This window comes from Struthio camelus, chromosome 2, assembly GCF_040807025.1.
Source record: "Struthio camelus isolate bStrCam1 chromosome 2, bStrCam1.hap1, whole genome shotgun sequence".
Lineage (NCBI taxonomy): Eukaryota > Metazoa > Chordata > Aves > Struthioniformes > Struthionidae > Struthio > Struthio camelus.
In genome coordinates this window covers 116,409,035-116,428,228 of record NC_090943.1, presented here as the reverse complement: position 1 = coordinate 116,428,228, position 19,194 = coordinate 116,409,035, and the positions used below count along the sequence as shown (strand labels likewise).

General features: G+C 38.7%; 1 protein-coding gene across 3 annotated transcripts; it reads left to right on the top strand.

Moving 5' to 3' along the window:
• Positions 1–412: 412 nt before the first annotated feature.
• NDUFV2 (NADH:ubiquinone oxidoreductase core subunit V2) lies at positions 413–18,060 on the top strand. Of its 3 annotated transcripts, none has more exons than XM_068932205.1 (9): positions 454–619; positions 2,626–2,705; positions 2,910–2,972; positions 8,089–8,151; positions 8,242–8,358; positions 10,034–10,202; positions 12,776–12,885; positions 16,963–17,039; positions 17,907–18,060. In XM_068932205.1, the coding sequence occupies exons 1-9, from the start codon at positions 478–480 to the stop codon at positions 17,998–18,000; spliced, it is 915 nt and encodes a 304-aa protein (XP_068788306.1). In that variant the 5' UTR covers positions 454–477; the 3' UTR covers positions 18,001–18,060. The 3 variants fall into 3 exon arrangements, with proteins under 3 accessions (XP_068788308.1, XP_068788306.1, XP_068788307.1); XM_068932206.1 differs by lacking the exon at positions 454–619 and adding an exon at positions 2,485–2,515; XM_068932207.1 differs by lacking the exon at positions 2,626–2,705 and having other exon boundaries at positions 413–619.
• The last annotated feature ends 1,134 nt before the right edge of the window (positions 18,061–19,194 follow it).

The following is a 19,194-nucleotide window of genomic DNA, read 5'->3' as shown; positions in this document are numbered from 1 at the left end:
TGGATAAACAAATGCTGGCTTTTACAATCGTGGACACATCTTGCTGAGCCTGCGTTTTCAAATGGAGCGAAGAAGCTGCCAGGAAAACCCAGTCGCTACCAAGCAGTGATGCGGCGCATCACACGAAGCTTTCCTGCCGCCGACAGGCGCTCCCCGGTGGGGGACGCCCTTCGCAAGGGCTGTGGGGGAGACTCCAACCTCCAGGCCATGCTGGGGGGCGGGAAGCGGGGGGCGCCCGTCTTTCCTCCCAGGGCTGTGGCAGTGCGGGGACTAACCCCCACCTCCGCAGCCCTAACCCCACGCCACAACCAGACGCCAACGTTTGCCCACTGAAGACCAAAGCCCCGCGGCCCCTCGGCAGCAGAACGAAACCAACGGCCGCCAACGGCCGCCGCGCGCGCCCGAGCCCCGCCTCAGCCCCGGCGCGCTCCCGCCCCGGCGGCTGCCCCCGCGCGCGCCGCCGGACGTCGCCGGCGCATGCGCGGGGCGGTTCTCCTTGCTGCTGCGCCGAGGGCGAGCGTAGGCCTCAAGGAGAGGGAAGGGGAGGGGGTCGCCGCTTACTGCTGTCGCCGCCGCCATGTTCCTGTGCGCTCCCCTTCGGGCCGCTGCGGCACGCTCGGTAAGGGAAAGGCTGCCGGAGCGGCGCGTGCTTCTCCGCCGGCGAGAGGCGGTCTGCCGGGCGGCGGAGGCGGCCCCCGGCCAGGGCAGGCGTCGCGCCCGCTCGGCCCGAGGAGGCCGCGGGAGAGGAGGCAGGGCTGAGGCGGGCGGCGCGGCGGGAGCCCCCCGGCGCGGCCGTTGCAGGGGCAGCGCTCCCGGCTGCCTTCTTCTGCCGGGGGACCTGGGCATGCAGGGGTTAGTTGACTTGCCCGCCGCGGTAAGGTTAGCGAGCGGTAGGGCTGCAGCCTCTACAGCAGGCTCTAATTTTTGGTGTTTTTTGTAGGTTGTTGTGAGGTTTTCCCGGTGGAAATTACGTTTCTGAAATGTTTCTGACTTGCCCTGGCGCATAAGGCCAACCTTTGGAAAAGGCCTGAAGTTCTCTTAGTTTGTTTTTCACTCCTTTGTCAGCTCTTCCTGCCAGCTGAAATTATTTAAGGCATTTTAGGGGCTTTTCCTATTTCTTTTTCAAGTCTAGTATTTACAGTTTTTGATGCTCGGGAACAGAACATCTTGGGAATCAGCGTTTTCACTTAGGCACCAGGAGGATGAGTGTTTTCGTAGTGTCAGACCTAAGATGTCTCACCGAATCATGGAGCTCTTGCCCTCCGTTTTTGTTGGAGTGAAACGGATCCTTGCAGAGAGCGACCTGGGGCAGGCATCTGTCCTCAGTGCCCTGAAGCGCTTTGCTCTGAAGGAGAGTCTCTTATCGTTAGCTGCCTGAAGTTTATGATGTAGTCGGGTTCTCTTCAGAGCCAAAACTCTTATGGTAGATTCACTTGGCACTTAGTGGGATTTATACCTGAGTGTCACATCCTCATCTATGTGTTTATTTCAGCATTGCCTGCTCAACTTCAGAGTCACTTGTATGTGCTACTTACACTCTTTTCTTATGTCTGAGTTGTACGTGTTTTCTGGTTCATCAAGGGCACTCGGGCTGGACCCGAAATTTGCTTCAGGCTTCCTAGTGCAGTTAGCTTGATGTGCTTCGTGTCGATTGATAAAGAAAATAGACTAAGAGTGTCCTGGAAAAGGTGGCAAGCAGAAATGGTGTGCAGTCCACAGAGCCATTTGTGTATCGCAGAGGTCACTCTGGCCCCTGAGATGATGGTAGAAATGAATCGCTTTCTTGGCTGTTGCTTAGAGGTGAGCCAGAAGTGGAGAGCAAGGAGGAAATGGGTGCATACTGCTTAATATGCATGACACTGAATAAAAAATCCAGTCCTTCTGGAAGGACTGATCATGTGACAGAGAAAGACCGTAGTTTGTGGTCTTTGGTTTGTAGTCTTCGCCACTCCACTTTGGAGTGGCAGGTGAAACTGTGATCTGCTGCTGAAAAGATTGAGCTGGTTTGGTTTCTCTTATAGAAGAGCATTGACTATAGTGGCCTGGTAGTTAGACTAGGATTTCAGATCTGACCCTGTGCCTTCATTTTTGCTAATGTGATGCTGATCCCCTTGAAATCCCAGAGATTTTATAAAATAACAGAAGTTGAGCTGTTAAGGAGGGGCTTTTTATTGAGATATATTTATTCTAAGAACTCTGAAAATTGATTTAGGATTCAATGTAAAGTGTAATATACATTTTGATTATAAAATGAAATTTGATAAAAATGTTAGCTCATGACAACATAATATCATAGAATGACTTTAACAATGCTGATCAGAATCTAGCAGTGTACGTCTATTTTGGCATGACAGATCCAGATTGTCCTGCAGAGGCTAGCTGAACACAACTTGCACATGGATCTGTGTTTTGTTGGTATTTCAGCTGCATAACCTTACGATTTGTGTTATTAACCTTACTTTTATTATTCAGTTACATATAAGCTGCCGAAGTGTGTAAATGCTTACAAGAGAAGGTATGCTCAATAGTTATGGTAGTTTCTGCAAACTTGTTAAAGCATATATGATATGAAATAACAAACTGGGAAATTCTTCATGGAATGTTTGATGAGAATTTGTATTCAAGGCTGTTACATCAAACTGGTACTTTTCTGCCACAGCTTAAAGTTAAAGGATTTCACTTCTACATTGTCTGAAATGATCAAGGTGAGTTTAAGAGAGATGCTCTCCTAATAATACAGAAAAGCCCTTAATATTCTCCAGTTGACTTAATTTAAATCATTAGTGATGACAAGGCAATCTATGGTTTACAATTACACTAGAAATGAAGCTGATTCTGAAAGCAGTCTGTAGTATTAAATCAGTAGGCAATAATTTGCACAATTACTGTCTACTTTATTTTGTTTGTAGATAAGACAAATTCGACACTTGCATAGAACAGCTGTGTGCAATGCCAGTGGAGCTTTATTTGTGGTAAGTAATTTTTCATATGCTCCCTACCTTCTGAAAAGAGGACGTATAACAAGGATTTGTATATGCTTTCTTTAATCCACCTGAAGAAGTTCAATAGAATGGTTTATATTTAATATATAATTTCATGCAGCATTTGTGTGTATGTGGTTGCAGATGAGATTTTGTTTAAGCGTCTTGCATTATAAAATAGGTTTTGTTTCCTTTTTTGATTCAAGTTAGAAAGTTTAACGAGCTTCAGTGATGAACTAAACTAATATTTGAAAATCATAATAAAAATGGATCTGTGTTTTCACAGAAGCAGATAACAGAGAATAAGCTGGGAAATCTGTTTAATCATACAAGCTAAACTGAACTGTAGCTTCCTAGGCAGGTTGAATTCTTGGCTTCTAAAATTTGCCATGAAATTTACCCTTAGGTCTCATTCTGGCCATTTCACTAGCATCTGAAAATTGCTATTCTCGCTTATATTGTGTCATGTAGCACACTGAGTAATGTTTCATAATTGAGGCCATTAGGCACTGTGGTAATGCATACAAACAGTAACATTGACTGCAGCCTCACCCCTAAATGTGACATGTATAAAATGGGTGTGTTGTCTGTGCACCTCTGAAGAGAGAGCCTTCTATGATGGAGTGACTGGCTGGGTAGACGAGGGGAGAGCAGTGGATGTTGTCTACCTAGACTTCAGCAAGGCTTTTGACACTGTCTCCCATCACATCCTCCTAGGGAAACTCAGGAAGCGTGGGCTAGACGAGTGGACGGTGAGGTGGACTGAGAACTGGCTGGATGGCCGAGCTCAGCGGGTTGTGGTGAATGGCGCAGAGTCAAGTTGGAGGCCTGTAGCTAGTGGTGTCCCCCAGGGGTCAGTCCTGGGTCCAGTCTTGTTCAGCGTATTCATCAGTGACCTAGAGGAAGGCACAGAGGGCACCCTCAGCAAGTTTGCTGAGGATACTAAACTGGGGGGAGTGGCTGACACACCAGAAGGCTGTGCTGCCATTCAGAGGGACCTGGACAGGCTGGAGAGGTGGGCGGAGAGGAACCTCCTGAAGGTCAACAAAGGCAAGTGCAGGGTCCTGCACCTAGGCAGGAATAACCCCAGGCAGCAGTCCAGGCTGGGGGTTGACCTGCTGGAAAGCAGCTCTGCAGAGAGAGACCTGAGAGTCCTGGTCAACAAGTTAAGCATGAGGCAGCAATATGCCCTTGTGGCCAAGAAGGCCAATGGTCTCCTGGGGTGCATTAGGCAGAGTGTTGCCAGCAGGTGGAGGGAGGTGATCCTGCCCCTCTCCTCAGCCCTGGGGAGGCCTCACCTGGAGTGCAGTGTCCAATTCTGGGCTCCCCAGTCCAAGAGAGACATGGCACTCCTGGAGAGAGTCCAGCAGAGGGCCACAAAGATGATGAGGGGACTGGAGCATCTCTCCTCTGAGGAAAGGCTGGGAGCGCTGGGCCTGCTCAGCCTGGAGAAGAGATGAGTGAGAGCGGATCTCATCAACGTGTATAAGTATCTGAAGGGGGGGGGGTCTCGAGAGGATAGGGCCAGTCTCTTCTCTGTGGTGCCCAGTGACAGGACAAGAGGCGACGGGCAGAAACTGAACCACAGGAAGTTCCACCTAAACCTGAGGAAAAACTTCTTCACTGTGAGGGTGACAGAGCATTGGAACAGGTTGCGCAGAGAGGTGGTGGAGTCTCCTTCCCTGGAGATATTCAAAACCCACCTGGACGTGATCCTGGGAAATATGCTCTAGGGGACCCTGCTTGAGCAGGGAGGTTGGACTAGATGATCTCCAGAGGTCCCTTCCAACCTAAACCATTCTGTGATGTAGATCTGCATAGGGGTTCTGTACAGAAAGTTAGAGAATTACTGTATTACAGTTTTTTAATTGCTTGTGAAGATAGTTAGCACAAAACTTGGGCTTGATAGCACTTCTAGTGTTCTTCATTTATATCTCTACTTCTGCTGAAGTAGTGAATATAGGGTACTTCATCCCCCATAGAGGAGACATAGTGTAGTTGTCTTCTGTGCTGATTTGATGTGGGTTCTTACCAGCTTGCTATCCTGAATATCTTTTCATCTGCAGGTGAATATCTGCAGGTGAATATCTTTTCACCTGATATCTTTTCATCATCTTTTCATCCACACAGCGTTCTCATTTTGGTTTCCACGTGTTTTTAGACTGTTTTTTTACCATAGGTCAAGTTTCAGGTTTGTTTTAGGTAGTGAACCAACGTATTAGCAATGTAGATGAAAGCTAAATTATTCAGGTTATTCTACTGTAATTCTCCAGTTCTCTTTAATAATTCTTTGTGTCGAAAGGACAGATAAATTGTTTCATAGATCAATCAAAAAGAATAATAAAGTGGCCCAGTTTGTTGTAGCAAACAGAATCAGCGATAAACATCCAGCAGCCTTAGTACCTTGCATGAGATAATAGCACCATCCAGGAGGACACAGTTATCTGGGTGCATGCTCACGGTGTGGTTCTCACATGTAAGTAGGGTAGGCTGAATGCTACAATGCAAATGTGATATAGTCAAGCTGTGCTTGAAGTTAAAACACATTATGTGAGACTTTAGGAAATTTGGGAGCGCAGAAGAAAGGAATCAGGGGAAAAATGTGTCTGGATAGAGACCTTTTTCTTCAACAGATTGTGGTAATTGGTCCAGACGTTATTGTTTGATTAGGGGAGGAAGCCTTAATGTATTCTTTTCAACGTAATATTTTTTCCAGTACTGTGGCCTTAAGCAGTGAGTCTGATCTCATCCTCCAGAATTTGTAGCCTTTAAAAAAAAAAAAAAAAAAAAGGCAAAGCAGAAATGCATCCTTATTGTATAGGAACAAATCAGCTCATGTAAGTCTCAGATAAATGGAAGATTAGGGAGCATGTGATTGACAATCCCAGGCAGCGCAGTAGGCCTAGCACTCTGTAAGCTCTTGATGAAAACTATCAAAATGCCTTGTGCGCACAGTACATAATTAGATGAAGCTCACTTAGGAAGCTGGAGAACAACAAATGTGACAGGTTTTTATTTAGTGTTCACTTGCGGTGTAGCCTTTTATAGCATATCTTGAAGTCTTGCTGCACAGAACTGACTGTGACAGACTGTAGCTGTTGATACAAAATCTTTGTTATCCTGAAATATCCTATGTATGAGGAGGAGTTATCAGTTTAGAGATGATACACTGGAAATAACAGCTGTTCTGAACAAAGAGGGAGGTTTTGATAAATCAAGCATACTTATTTGCAAATGCAATTGAGATCAGGCAAAAGCATAAGTATCAAATATGTATGGAAGGCAAAACAGCAGCCTGAAAAAAACAGCTATGCAGATTTGAGGAGGAAAAGTTGAGTTATGGAAGTATTTATCATGGATCTGATCTGTGCAGCTAAGAAATAGAGCAAGTTTGTAAGGGAAAAATAATTACAAGTTACCCAATATTTCCAAGCAGTTTTTCCTCATCAGCCACTTTTTGAGAGCTTTCATTGAAATTGGTAGAAAACTCTGACCAGCATCATGTATGAGGCGTCAGATCCTTCATCTGGAAGGGTCAGTCTAAACTACTGGCAATTGTATTCCTAAAAGATGTTTTATGTCATGGTCTAGACCACACAATAAGCAATAAATTCATACTTAATAGTAGATTAATGTGTTCAAAATATATCAATTATCTTTCTGAAATTCTTGTTATTAGGGAAAATCACCCTTGGTAGATAAGCATATATTGACAGTAGTTTTATATGCAACTTGGAACTATGTAGCGTTACATGCTCTCAAATCGATCATGGCAGTAGTACTGTCTGCTCCAGGATGTGGGCAAGATAAGCAAGAGAATCTCTCACTAGACCAACAGATGAAATTGGAAGTTAAGTATTTGGCTTTTCAGTATTAACATTTCTAAATCTAAGAATCTGCATAAAGAGAACACTGACAGCTTGGAACACACACGTTTTAAGTTGTGCATTAGAGATAATCTTTCATGGTATTAAGTCTTTTAGCATCTTGCAATACAAAGATTGTTCAAGGTATATCCTTTACTATTTAATTAGAAGGTGGTGTGGATATTGTAAACACACCTTAGGTTACTTGAGAAAACAGTCAAAGTGAGAGTCAGTGGAGTGAGTTTCTTTCTCCTAAATACACTTATTAAAAAGCTTTATTTACTAGCAGGTTTTAGACTAGTTTTAACTTTAAGCTTCAAGCATGGGTTGCATTTTTCCCCCAACTTTCCATTTAATTTGAAACTTTCTCAATACAAAATTCATTTTAATTTGAAATTTATCCAAATTTCAAATGAAACTTAGCTATGATCATTTCAAGGACACCATAACAAGCTGTTTAGAGATAACTGAAAATTTTGCACAGAAAGTTTTCCTGGTGGATAAGGATTTTATCAGAACTAAGATTTCATTAAAGGAAAATATTGCATTCTTCAAAACTTTCAAATTTATTTTCTGAAAATAAAAATTAAAAGTAATTTCAGTTTTATGAGATGCAAAATATTTTGCTTTGGAAACGTGAGTTCAGTATTCTCTTTCTTCCATTATGGTCCAGAATTGTTTCAAAATAGGGTTCGTAACAAATTTCAACATTTTTAATCAGGAGTGTATGATAAAATCAGTTAATATTGTGTTTGAAGAATGTGCAGACGTTTTAGTTATATAGCAAGCTTCATGATGACTTTTAAAGGTTTTTATAGTTAAGGTCTCTTGAGGGAGGGGACGGGCTATTGGTTAGTGCCCTGTTGTTTATTAAGGTGTTAACGAGAGAACTGTTAATCCACCTGTGAGTTTGAACTCAATTGCCACACTGTATTAACAGTGTAACAAATGCCTGTGTTCAAATAATTATTTATTGAGGAATATATATTTAATAGGAAATCACAGGAACGTAGTTATCTTTAAAAGTGATGAAATAATTGTCATTATTTTCAGTAACTTTCTAGGAGGTATTTAGTCATTTATGATTGAAAACTATGAAATTTTAATCTGGAAACATATAAAATCCATCTTATTCAAGAAGCTCACCTGTAACTGTTTAATAATAATACATTTTACAACAGTAAATCTGTCCTGAATAATTTCTAAAAACCTTATTTTTTACATATCTGTTTTCTTTTAAGCACAGAGACAGTCCTGAAAATAATCCAGATACTCCATTTGAGTTCACACCTGAAAATCAGAAGGTAGGCAGACCAAAAAGCATTTTAAATATGCAAAAACTTGTCCTTGGATCAGTACTGAAACATTTGTTTTCCCTCTTTCCCTTTAAAAAGCGAATAGAAGCAATCGTAAACAACTATCCAGGGGGACACAAATCTGCAGCTGTGATGGCAGTACTAGATCTGGCCCAAAGACAGCATGGATGGTTGCCCATATCAGCTATGAACAAGGTACACAACTATCTTTTAAGTTTAATTTTACCATTTTCTTGAAAGTAAGCTATTAATAGGAGGATATTAGCATTTTTTACCAAAGCATACTAATGCAGGAATTTAAATGTGGCACAGAATTACAAGAATCTCCTATGAGACTACCTTTAAAAAAAAAAAAAAAAAAAAAAAGAAAACTGTCACAGAAGACACTGTCACTTACATAATGTTAGCCCATTGCTAGAAACCGCTGACACAAAACAGAAATTACACGAGCCTTACTTAGTCTCTTTTCCTATTGGAATCATCCTGGAAATAAGAACACAATTTTTGAAAGGTTTTGTTCACTGATGAGTTTGGGAAAAAGAAAAAAGGATGACGATGATAGAGGTTTTTCTCCTTTCCTATAGATTAGTGGCACTACACGTTGTCACGACTAGGAATGTACTTAATCTCTATGCCTGTAAGGACTCTGACTTCTGCAAAGTATGCTTTGGTGCAGCATGTGTAATGAGGGACTCATAACACCCCATAGCAAGGGCCTGTAAGACTATTTTTTTTTTTTTATCAAATTACATATTAAAATCCTGTCAAAATAAACACAGTGTTCCGAAGTGATAGATTATATGACTGTAAGCAAATATATAGAAATGTGAAGTGTGGTTTCTTGTTCCTGTGAATGAATCTATTATATTGTGTGTTTAAAGCTGGTGTACCGTCAGTTTTAAAGTGAAAATGCTTTAAGTTCAGTCTTCCTGTGCTAAATGATTGTGTGCATTATAGTGGTCAGTGAATGAGTTAAGTGCCTGTTCGGAAAGAAACATTATCTGCTACTGCTTCTAAAATGTAGGATAAAGTCTCAAATCTCTGTTAATACTGAATAGGAAAAGCCTCATCTTATGTTGGCTTAGCCTAAGTTTGGATTGGCTTTACGTTTAAAATGATCTTACAGGTTTTTAAGCAAATACTTGGAGATACAAATATTTTCCAGGGTTTGTTATTTGCCTGCTACAGGTATTGGAACATAAAGCAATTAGACTTTTGAAAAATATGCTCAATTCTCAACCTGAGCAGTTTGTCAGCGTTCCAATTGGATGAGGCCAGGGATATTTATACCAGAACTGGCTCTATTGATCCTGCTTCTCTCTGCATTTATTAGCTGTGACACCAATCTGCAAAGGTAGTGGTGCTATTTCTAGGGACAGTCCTGGTGTATCACGGAACCTGAGACAGACCTGCTGCACCTGAATTAGGTGAGCCTAACACCAGCCTGGGTGTGTTTTCCCTTTACCAAAAGGCTTAAGTGGATTAATGTGGGCAAATTCATAGAAGCTGCCCAGCAAAAGAGTGCAAGTGCAGCATGAGCTGGAGCTCATACAAAAGCTGGAACCCAGCCGACTGCTGGTAACCGGCTTGTGTGTGTGATGCTAGGTGGTGGAGGAGGATTACTGACTTGAGCTCCTAACTGTGCAAATCCATGGCTCAAGCAGGACTGACTGAGTCAAAAACTTGGGTGTCTTTTCTCAGTGCCTCAGTACTGTTGTGCTTTGATAGCCACCCCCTCCCTCCCATTTATCTGGTGTTACTCTGTTACCGCAGATAGAGGACAGGTGACTTTATTGAAATTGTTTATGATATATCATTACCGGGTGCTCTCTGAGAATTCAATAGTGTGTCTGTCTTCCCCGTGTTGTAGGTCGCTGAAATTTTAGAAATGCCTCGCATGAGAGTGTATGAAGTAGCAACTTTCTACACAATGTATAATCGTAAACCTGTTGGGAAATACCATATCCAGGTCTGCACTACCACGCCTTGCATGCTGAGAGACTCTGATAGTATTTTAGAAGCCATTAAGAAGAAACTCGGTATGATACAAATTTGTAATACACTTTTTCTAAGTGCGGTGGGTTTTTTTTGCCCTGGTTTAATAATGCATTATTTTTTAATTGAAGTAAAATTCTTCATATGGTGGGGACCGTGCAAAAATATTTAAAATTCAGAGTGAAATCATTGTAGAGTGAGCGCTCAACACTTCAAATTTTGAAAATGAAGAATAAATGCCAAATCATAAGATAACAGTACACTAGAACAGAAAAGGCCATTGCTTTGGAGTGCCTTTAATGTTTTTTTTAGGCAATTTGCTAGGAAGTGAATCATTCTTACCGAGTTTGAATATGAAGAAGAGGATTGTGAATGCTGCATAAATCTTTTTTATATTCAAAATAAGATTTTTTAAGGTATATGCTATGTTAAAATTGAAGGTTTTTTTGAATAAGGTACTATGAACAAAATTTATAAACTTATCATGGGAGAAGTCAGTTGAGACTCATACATCATATGAGGTGTAGAGATAACTCATGGGTTTTGTGGGTTTTGGTGTGTTTTGGGGGGGGGGCGCGGAGGAGTTACGTGGAGAAGAGAGGACAAGATCAGCAATTAACAAGTTTTCCCCTTCTGTGAAGTCAACGAGCTACACTGACATTTCGTAAGAACCACTGTGATAAGAGTTGCAGAACAGTTGCTTGTGATCTTATCTTTCATGTATTCAGCTGTCTGAAAAGCATTTTTGGCTGAAAACTTTCATGGCTTATTTCTGTTCAAAGATGGCTTAATTTTTATTAAAACTCTTCCTTTGAGAAATCAAAGGAAAAGCAACTGTTTCTTATAACTAAGGATGTTTATGCAGTTCTTACTGAGACATAGACTTTACTTAGACTTTTATGAGTTTTCTTTCCCTGTCTAATTACTACTAGAGAAGAAAATTGCTTTTCAGCTTTCTTTCATGGATGGACTGACAGATTTAATGCAAAGTGGCTTTTGTAATTTAGTACCTCTATAACGTAATAAATAACGGGAGTTTCAGTGCAACAGTAACAGTGATGAGAAATCTCCTTATTCTCACTATCTATTTCTGAGTTTGTTTGATCCTATATTAGTACTGCTTTTGAGCATGTGAGTCGTCTTCCCTTGTAAATATTTTTCGTAATTTGTGTTTAAATAGTATCATGTGAACAGTATTGTGGCTATGCTAATAAAGTAACTAAAAGGCAAGAAGCTGCAATGTTACAGCTTACTAAAATAGTAATATTATGTTTATTCAGCTGTTTGCATTTCAGTTCTTAATTATTATGTACAGTTACTACAGGTTAATATAAATCCAGCAGCTGAGTATCTGTTAATAACGTTCACTGAAGTAACCAGAAAGGTGTCTATTTTAAATAGTTCTGCTAGAAAGAAAAAGAACTCTACCAGTTTGTCAGTTGGTGGACCATCACAGAGCTGGTTGGACCATCATTAGAACAGCCTATTCCCACTGCCTTACATGAGAATTCAGTTTGGGAACTCCAGTATGGGGGGGGTGTGTGTGTGTGTGACAGTTTTAAGACTGAGAGAGACTTTTTTAAGATGTGCAGCTAACAAACCATGAAATGTTGTAGTAGTTGGAAATTAGCGCTCTGAATTACACCAGTAAACGTTTCTGAAGCTAGAAATTTATAGAATATATGATGCAGAAAACCTGGGGAAACTCACAAAATGAAGCGCTTAGGGGATGCATATAGAGATACAAATGAAAAGTACACATACATGCGCTCTTTATTACAAATGCCTTTTGATCACCATTACTATTTAATTTTGAAAGACTTGGTGTATCATATTTGCATATCTGCTGTATATACCCATATGTCCTTTTGCATATATTGTCTTTGTACTTTTTATGAGTATGGTTTCCATGGCTATTGTGATCTTAATAATAAACTTACCAAAGTTGCAAGAGCACTGTTGCCACTGGCTCCATCCATAATTAATGAAGGAAGGTACCTTCAGAGGACAAAAAGGGTACTATTTCAGCCAGATCATTCTCCCATGTTATCTTGGCTTAACTGCCGTCTGGGGATGTCTGTATCTGTATTGGTTATATCACTGAAAAAAATGTCATGGCAGCGACATACAGGTACAGAGCTGTTCAGGAAAGAAACCTTAATGTATAATCTGGGAAGTTGTTTCTAAATTTGTAGCCAACAATATTAATGCTTGGATCTTAGTTAATTTGGGAAATCAGTACTCGGCATTGAATATTACGAAGTTAACATGAATATACGAAAGCTATATTCTCCCTCTTTATCTCTTCCACTGTATTGATTGCTAAAAATGTTCCTAAGCAAAGCTGTTCTGCTTCTCAGAAGTGTCACCTCATGATTATTGTTTAAGGAGTCGTATCTGTAAAACTGTAAATCAAATCTCCAAAATGTATCTGGAGAATTCAGAACTTATTGGAACCTCTTGCTTAATAGAGGTGTTTTGGACTCATTTAAGAGATTTTAACTGTGTTGTTAAGGCCAAAATATAAGTAATGAGAAAACCATGGAGAACTTGAAATCTTGCTTTGTTAATCTTATTAAATAACCACTGATTAACCTAATATTCTTTATTGTTTTAGGTATAAAAGTTGGGGAAACAACACCTGATAAACTCTTCACACTGATAGAAGTGGAATGTTTAGGTGCTTGTGTGAATGCCCCAATGGTACAAATAAATGACAATTATTATGTAAGTATCTCATTCTGTTTTAAAAGACTAAACTTCTTTAACGCGTAACCTGTATTTTATTAATTTGCTATATCAGGTATTTTCATTCTTCTAGATGCTGAAGCTTTGGTCAGTTACTTCAACTTCCTGTTGGCAGGGACAACTTACAATTTAGAGCAGTATCTTGTACTTTCTTGGCTTGTTGGAACACTTCATCTGTATCATAATGTACTGATGTCTTCAAGTATCTATAAAAATAGACGTTGTAAATGTTCGTATTTTCGTAACGAGATCATGAATAGAAATCCTTACAGAGGCACTTTTTTGGCATATCCATATAGTAGAATGAGTAGTCTTGCAGGTGGCTTTCAAATTGAGAGAGACTGTTACTCTTTGGGGGGGGATTTTTTTTTTTTTTTAACAACTCTCCATGTCACAGCCTTACTCCAATTACAGTACTTTTCACTTTTCCCCTTATCCTGTTTAATCAACAAGCTCAGATGATGCATCATCTGCTAAAAAGGCAGTTTCAGTTCATCATTAGGTTCCAAACTGGTTTTGCCCTTCCATATACTAACACTAACTCAACTCCCTTAATGTTAAATTTATTCAACAGCATTCAGTGTGAGTTCTGCTTTGGGTTTTGTTTCAGGTTTTTTTTTGGCCACATGTGAAATAACACAGACAGCATTTTTAAGCTTTAAGCCCAAACAGCCTGGTTTTGTCATTAGGTAGCATATGATGGAAAAGAATAATAAAAAAAAGGGGGGGGGGCATAAGCTTATATGGACGTTGTGGAAGAAGTCCAACAAGTATTAGACATGTGGTGGTATAGAACAAAATGTTATTTTCCATTATGTTTTCTTCCCTAGAGGAAAAACTTTGAATCAGTCACATTTGTAAGAATGGTGAAATTAACACAAGTGCAATACATTCTAAGTGGGATGTTTAGTGCTAAGATTACAGAATATTAACATTCATGTGTGATAATTAAAGCTCCAAACACATGATGTGTTTGCATCTAAAGCATCTAATTCGTACTGAAAGTCGCTTGGACAATCCCTACTCCATTTTGATTGATGCTTCCAATATTCTCTTTTAAAATTTGACTGGGACAGTTTCTATATGGACCTTAATGAGTGTGCAGCCTGACTACCAAATAGCGCTATACTTCTCTAGTTTAATATAGGAATATTAGGCAATGCAATGGGGTCTTTTGTATCTTGAAATACGAAGCTCACTGTCAATATATGCTTTATCATGAATTCAACATGATGTTACCATACAATGTTCCTAATGGTACCGAATGGTAATACATGTTTAACTCATGGCACAGTGTCTTAACACTGCTTTCAGTGTTCCATTTGTTTAAGCAGGAGACTGTCTTTATGGTAGACAAAGATAAAGTCCCTTTTTGTATTTAAGGGCTACTTGATGGTGTTCTGAGTGCTAAAGTGATGGCTGGATAGAAGTTGTCATTTCTTTTCTCCAGAAACTCTCCTTGGGAACACAGCTAAGGAGGTTACCTGTTTAAAAATTCTTTTAAGAAGCTGGTAACGTTGTTTTTTGGTTTTTTTTGGACTGGCTTAAATATATGAACCACAGAAATCCTGAAATACTGTTTAGAATAACCTGCCAGTGAAGAAAATTTCTTCCTAATCCTCATTAGCTAAAACTGATTTAATGTGCTGAAGGACTCAAATATCTTACATGCTTGTACTCTTGCATTTCTGAAGTATCAGCCATACATGGCTGATAAGTAACATCGGTTACTTTCTGAAAGTAAGCTCTTGGCCCTAGTAGTTTGATTCTTGTGTACTCCAGGTCTTATCTATGGTGAAGAGTGATGGAAAGCAAATTGAGAATTTTCCTTTGACATCACTGAGCGTCTCCTTCCCCTGCATTTGTAAAGAATGAAACAGGGGCCAGTACCTTGTTCTGGATGTCTTTCTGAAGACAGTACTGGCTTTTCAGACTGAACACCACCTACCTCCAGGCTGAATATCACCTACCTCTCCAAAACTTTTATGTAGTCTTTTTTGATGACATCTCACTGGTGCTGTTTGCAATGAAGACTCTATTTTCTCTCCTGTATGTAAAGGTTATGCATTTGCAGGGAGCAAGAGCTGTGCTTTCTTTATCTAATAACATTATCTTTCCTGACCACAGATAAATATTGGGAGCGCTTCCATTGATGTGGTGATATATTTTTTTTTCTTAAGCCATCATAGAATTTATGAGTAGATAAAATTATTCTTTACGGGATATTGGTATCAAACTCCTTTTTTTAAAGTTTGAATTTTGTTCATAACTCTTTATTCCAGTTCACCTTTGTCTTCATTTATTTTGATTATCAGTAGAATCATTTATGTGTTGCAGCCTTAACTGGTCAGTTTTCCCCACTCATTAATATATTAAACTGGATTTGTGGTACAGAATCTTTTTTTTTTTTTTTTTAACATAAAAGATAATGAAATGCTGTCATAAAAAACGACTTCTTGGTTTCTAATGCAAAACACTTTCCATTTCACTTTTATGATTATTTAGTTTGCTTAATAGCCTTTTAGGTAAATATTTTCTCTGTCCTCCTAAAGATGCTTCCTTCAATTGTTTTGATCTTCCTTTTCTAGAAATTGTTCCTGTACAACAGTCAAAAATGTACTAGTTGTATCTGAAGCAGACTGTTTTTCTTGTGCCTTTTTTCTAAAATACGAAGGGAACCAAATACTGTCTTTTGCCCTTCATACTTCACGTAAATACAGCATACTGCTACTGTATAAATTTTTTAAAATTTAAACATCTCTGTTTTTCCACAGTTGGATTCTGGTTAGATTCTTGAGCTTCTCTACCATAGCCAGGATAAGCAAAATGAGAACACAAAAATACTGTAACAAAGGAAGTAAATTCTGCTTTGAAACTAGAGTTCTCGTCAGTGCAGTTATTTCCCTTTTTAACCTGTACTTTTTTCACTACAGAACTAACTTGGAGTGAGAGGCATAATAGTATATTAGGAAAACCCATAACCATGAATTGGTAAGAAGTCAATTTTCTTAGCTTAGTGCAGATATTAACTTCAAAATACACCATATTTCACAATGTTAGGGAATGTCACTGAGTCATTGGTAGCATAACGCTGTCTTAAACAGCTTGATGAATTGTAAGTTTCCTGAGGGGAACGGTGTAGCCTATGGAAGAGAAATGAAGCTTAAGAATGGTATTGAGAAGCAAAAGCTTTGGCATGGTAAGGAAAAAGGAACAAGACTATATGCTAAAATGCAATCCCAGTTTTTTTTGCTTTCAGTCACTTTCTTGACTTATGCAAGTGTGGATGAATGATGCATTTTTGTGACAGTAGCCTCCTTAATTCTGGACTGAGAAGTTGTGTTATCATGGATTTTATTTAAAGATAATTTTGAAAATATTTTTAAACTGGTGTTTGTTAAGCTTTTAAAAGCACTCTAAAACAGTTTTATTTGGAAAGTATGGTCTGGTTTGACACTATCTGTAAACTTTTAAGTTTCTGAATTATGGCTAACTAGGATGGCATCAGACCAAGGGAATTCATGGATCTGTTGAAAGAATTCAGCCTTTAAGTAACATGTTTAAAATACAAATACATATATTTTAATATATATAAATATATATATAATACTTTATTTTGCTATCACAGCATCTGCTTTTTTAAAACACTTTTAGAGCTGTTCTCTTGCACTATGTCCACAATTTTCTTGGCACAGCTGAGGTCATGCAGGGTATGCAACAGCATGCATATATTGGGTAGGCAGCAATCCAGTTCACTAATACAATGGGAAGCTGAAAACAAACCTATGTAATAGATGACCACCAGCTTGAATATTGTTGATTTTAACATTATTTCTGCAACTATATAAAACAGAAATTTTAACATTAAAATATGACCTTAGGCTTTTCAGTTTTTCATAATTCTTAAATCACTACGCACACGTTAATGGTAGGATCAAAATTACCTATGCTAGGATCAAAGCCAAGGGGGCCGCTAATCTCCTGATTTGTGAATGCTGCATTTAGCGCAATTGCTGACTAATTTTTGCTTTAATAGTCAATGATCTTTTTTTACAGGAAGATTTGACACCCAAAGATATTGAAGACATAATTGACGATCTTAAGGCTGGCAGAGTTCCCAAACCTGGTCCAAGGTATGCTATATTTGTATGATAATGCCTAACTACTTGAAGGCTGATCCCTTGGAGGAAAAGAGACTAAATTCCTGTTACAGGAATTTGAGTTGACTGCTTAGGGCTAAAAAGCATTAATTAATTTGCTGAACAGCTTGGTATGTGTTCAGTGCCTTTTTATATCTTCCAAGCCAAAAAAAAAAACAAAAAAAAAAAACTGGAAAGAACTGTGAGAAGATTATTTGTATGCTTTTAGTGACTAACTACAGGAACAAGCAGTGAAGAAATGGGAATTCTGATCTGGCTCAGTACTTAATTAACAGGTGAACGGCATCAAGAATTTGTTCCCGGACCACCTAAACCAACAAATTCTAGATCTTTCTGGTTATTGTCAAAAATCCAAAAATCAGAGTTTGTAAAAGGTTTCTCTCTTGTGTATTATTTCCCTTTGTTTTCAGCCCAAATATACAGATGTGTATGTGAATTTAGGAATTACTTAGTACCATTTCACTTGGATGTGCAATCTGTTTTTTTTTTTTTTTTTGAATAGGCAGAAGATAATCTTAACAGTTATAGCTTCTAGATGACTGATACAACTGGATAGCCTTTGGTATTGCTGGGGTCAAAGTCACTTCTGCTTGACCTACCTATAAAAATAACTGATGGCCTTACTATGCATTTCAGTTATCAAGTTGCATATTTGGCATTGTACTTCAATTTGAAAGACTTTTTAAGAGTAGTATCCCACGTTTCTGAAGGATGAATAAGAACAAAAAAGGAAGAACGTGGCCTTGGCTTAAGTCAGATTCGTAACTGTCTTCTATCCAGTGATAAAACAGTATTAGAGGTTAATACCAGCCATGATTAACACTGCTGTCATTTTTTCAGGAGTGGACGTTTTTCTTGTGAGCCAGCTGGTGGCCTTACTTCTCTGACTGAACCACCCAAAGGACCAGGGTTTGGAGTTCGAGCTGACCTCTAAGGATTTTTATAATTTGTGGTAAACTCTGAAAATAATAAAGTAACTTTAATCTCAGTAAAATGATTTATGTTTAATACTTTAAAAAAAAAAAAAAGGGGGCAGCAAGCAACAGGAAGTGTAATGCCTCTAACTCATCATGATACTAACTGCTGTAGAGGATAATCATAATTAGTTCTAGATTATAACAAAGTGGTTCTGTAGATTGAAAAGTGACTCACTCAAGGAGTCCATTTATGAACATCAATAGGTCAAAAGATATTAACTCCAGTGACAAGTCTTTGAACTTTTACTAAGTAAATGTTCTTCAAAAAAGGATCAAAAATGATTAAACTGAAGGTTTGGCAAACGCACAAGCAATCACACTGAAAATGGATCCTCTGACAATTTCATTGCATGCTGCTTTTTAATTTCATAAAAAAAAAATGTAACGGGAAAGGTGTTCCAAGATGTGTTTTGTTTTTTAAAAAAAAAAAAAATCTGGTAGGTTCAGTAAGAGATGATTCTTACTGAAGTCTCATTCTTCCTACTAGCATTCAGCAGCCAGGAAAAACTTGAAAATGATTTTTTTTTTACCATGTTACAAAAAATAAAGGAACAGAAATCTACTGAAAGAATGAACAGCAACAAGTAAGCCGCTTCTGTACAAATTTATTCAACAGAGACAAAGCGTGCAGTTGGAGTAAGATGCAATACAACAGAACAGTTAACACATCCTACGTGTAGTATACGAAGGGAGTTTTTTTGATGTAAAGCTCCTTCTTGCACCTTACTGCTGTGTGTATCAGCTACTTTTAAGAACTAATCTAGAAGTAGGAAATTAAGGTATTTCTTTTCCTGATTTTTTTTTTAAAAAGTTCAAGATCAAAGTAACTAATTTACTGCATATTAATACTGAATATATGTGCTTGTAAAATCTGGCAAATGAATCATATTTTTAATGTATATTTCAAAGTAATGTAAAATGTTTGGAAATGCGAACATTTTACTCAACTGAAACCGTGCAAAAATCCTGGGAATTCTGTCTGCCTTTTCTAAAATCTGCCATGAAAGTACACTCCTCTTACAATTAATGACAGATGCGAGATGACTAGTATTATTTTTACTGTACTCTTTATCTTTAGTTTTGATACTCTGAGTAACAGTAGCTTTCCCAGACTCTTCTGTCTTCTGACTCAAATTTTTTAGTACAGATTT

Excerpts from the sequence above, each read along its gene's own strand:
- NDUFV2 (XM_068932205.1), top strand. The coding sequence starts at position 478 with ATGCGCGGGGCGGTTCTCCTTGCTGCTGCGCCGAGGGCGAGCGTAGGC. Across the intron at positions 2,706-2,909 it reads CATTGTCTGAAATGATCAAG|ATAAGACAAATTCGACACTT; the intron begins GTGAGTTTAAGA and ends TTTTGTTTGTAG. Across the intron at positions 10,203-12,775 it reads AGCCATTAAGAAGAAACTCG|GTATAAAAGTTGGGGAAACA; the intron begins GTATGATACAAA and ends TTATTGTTTTAG.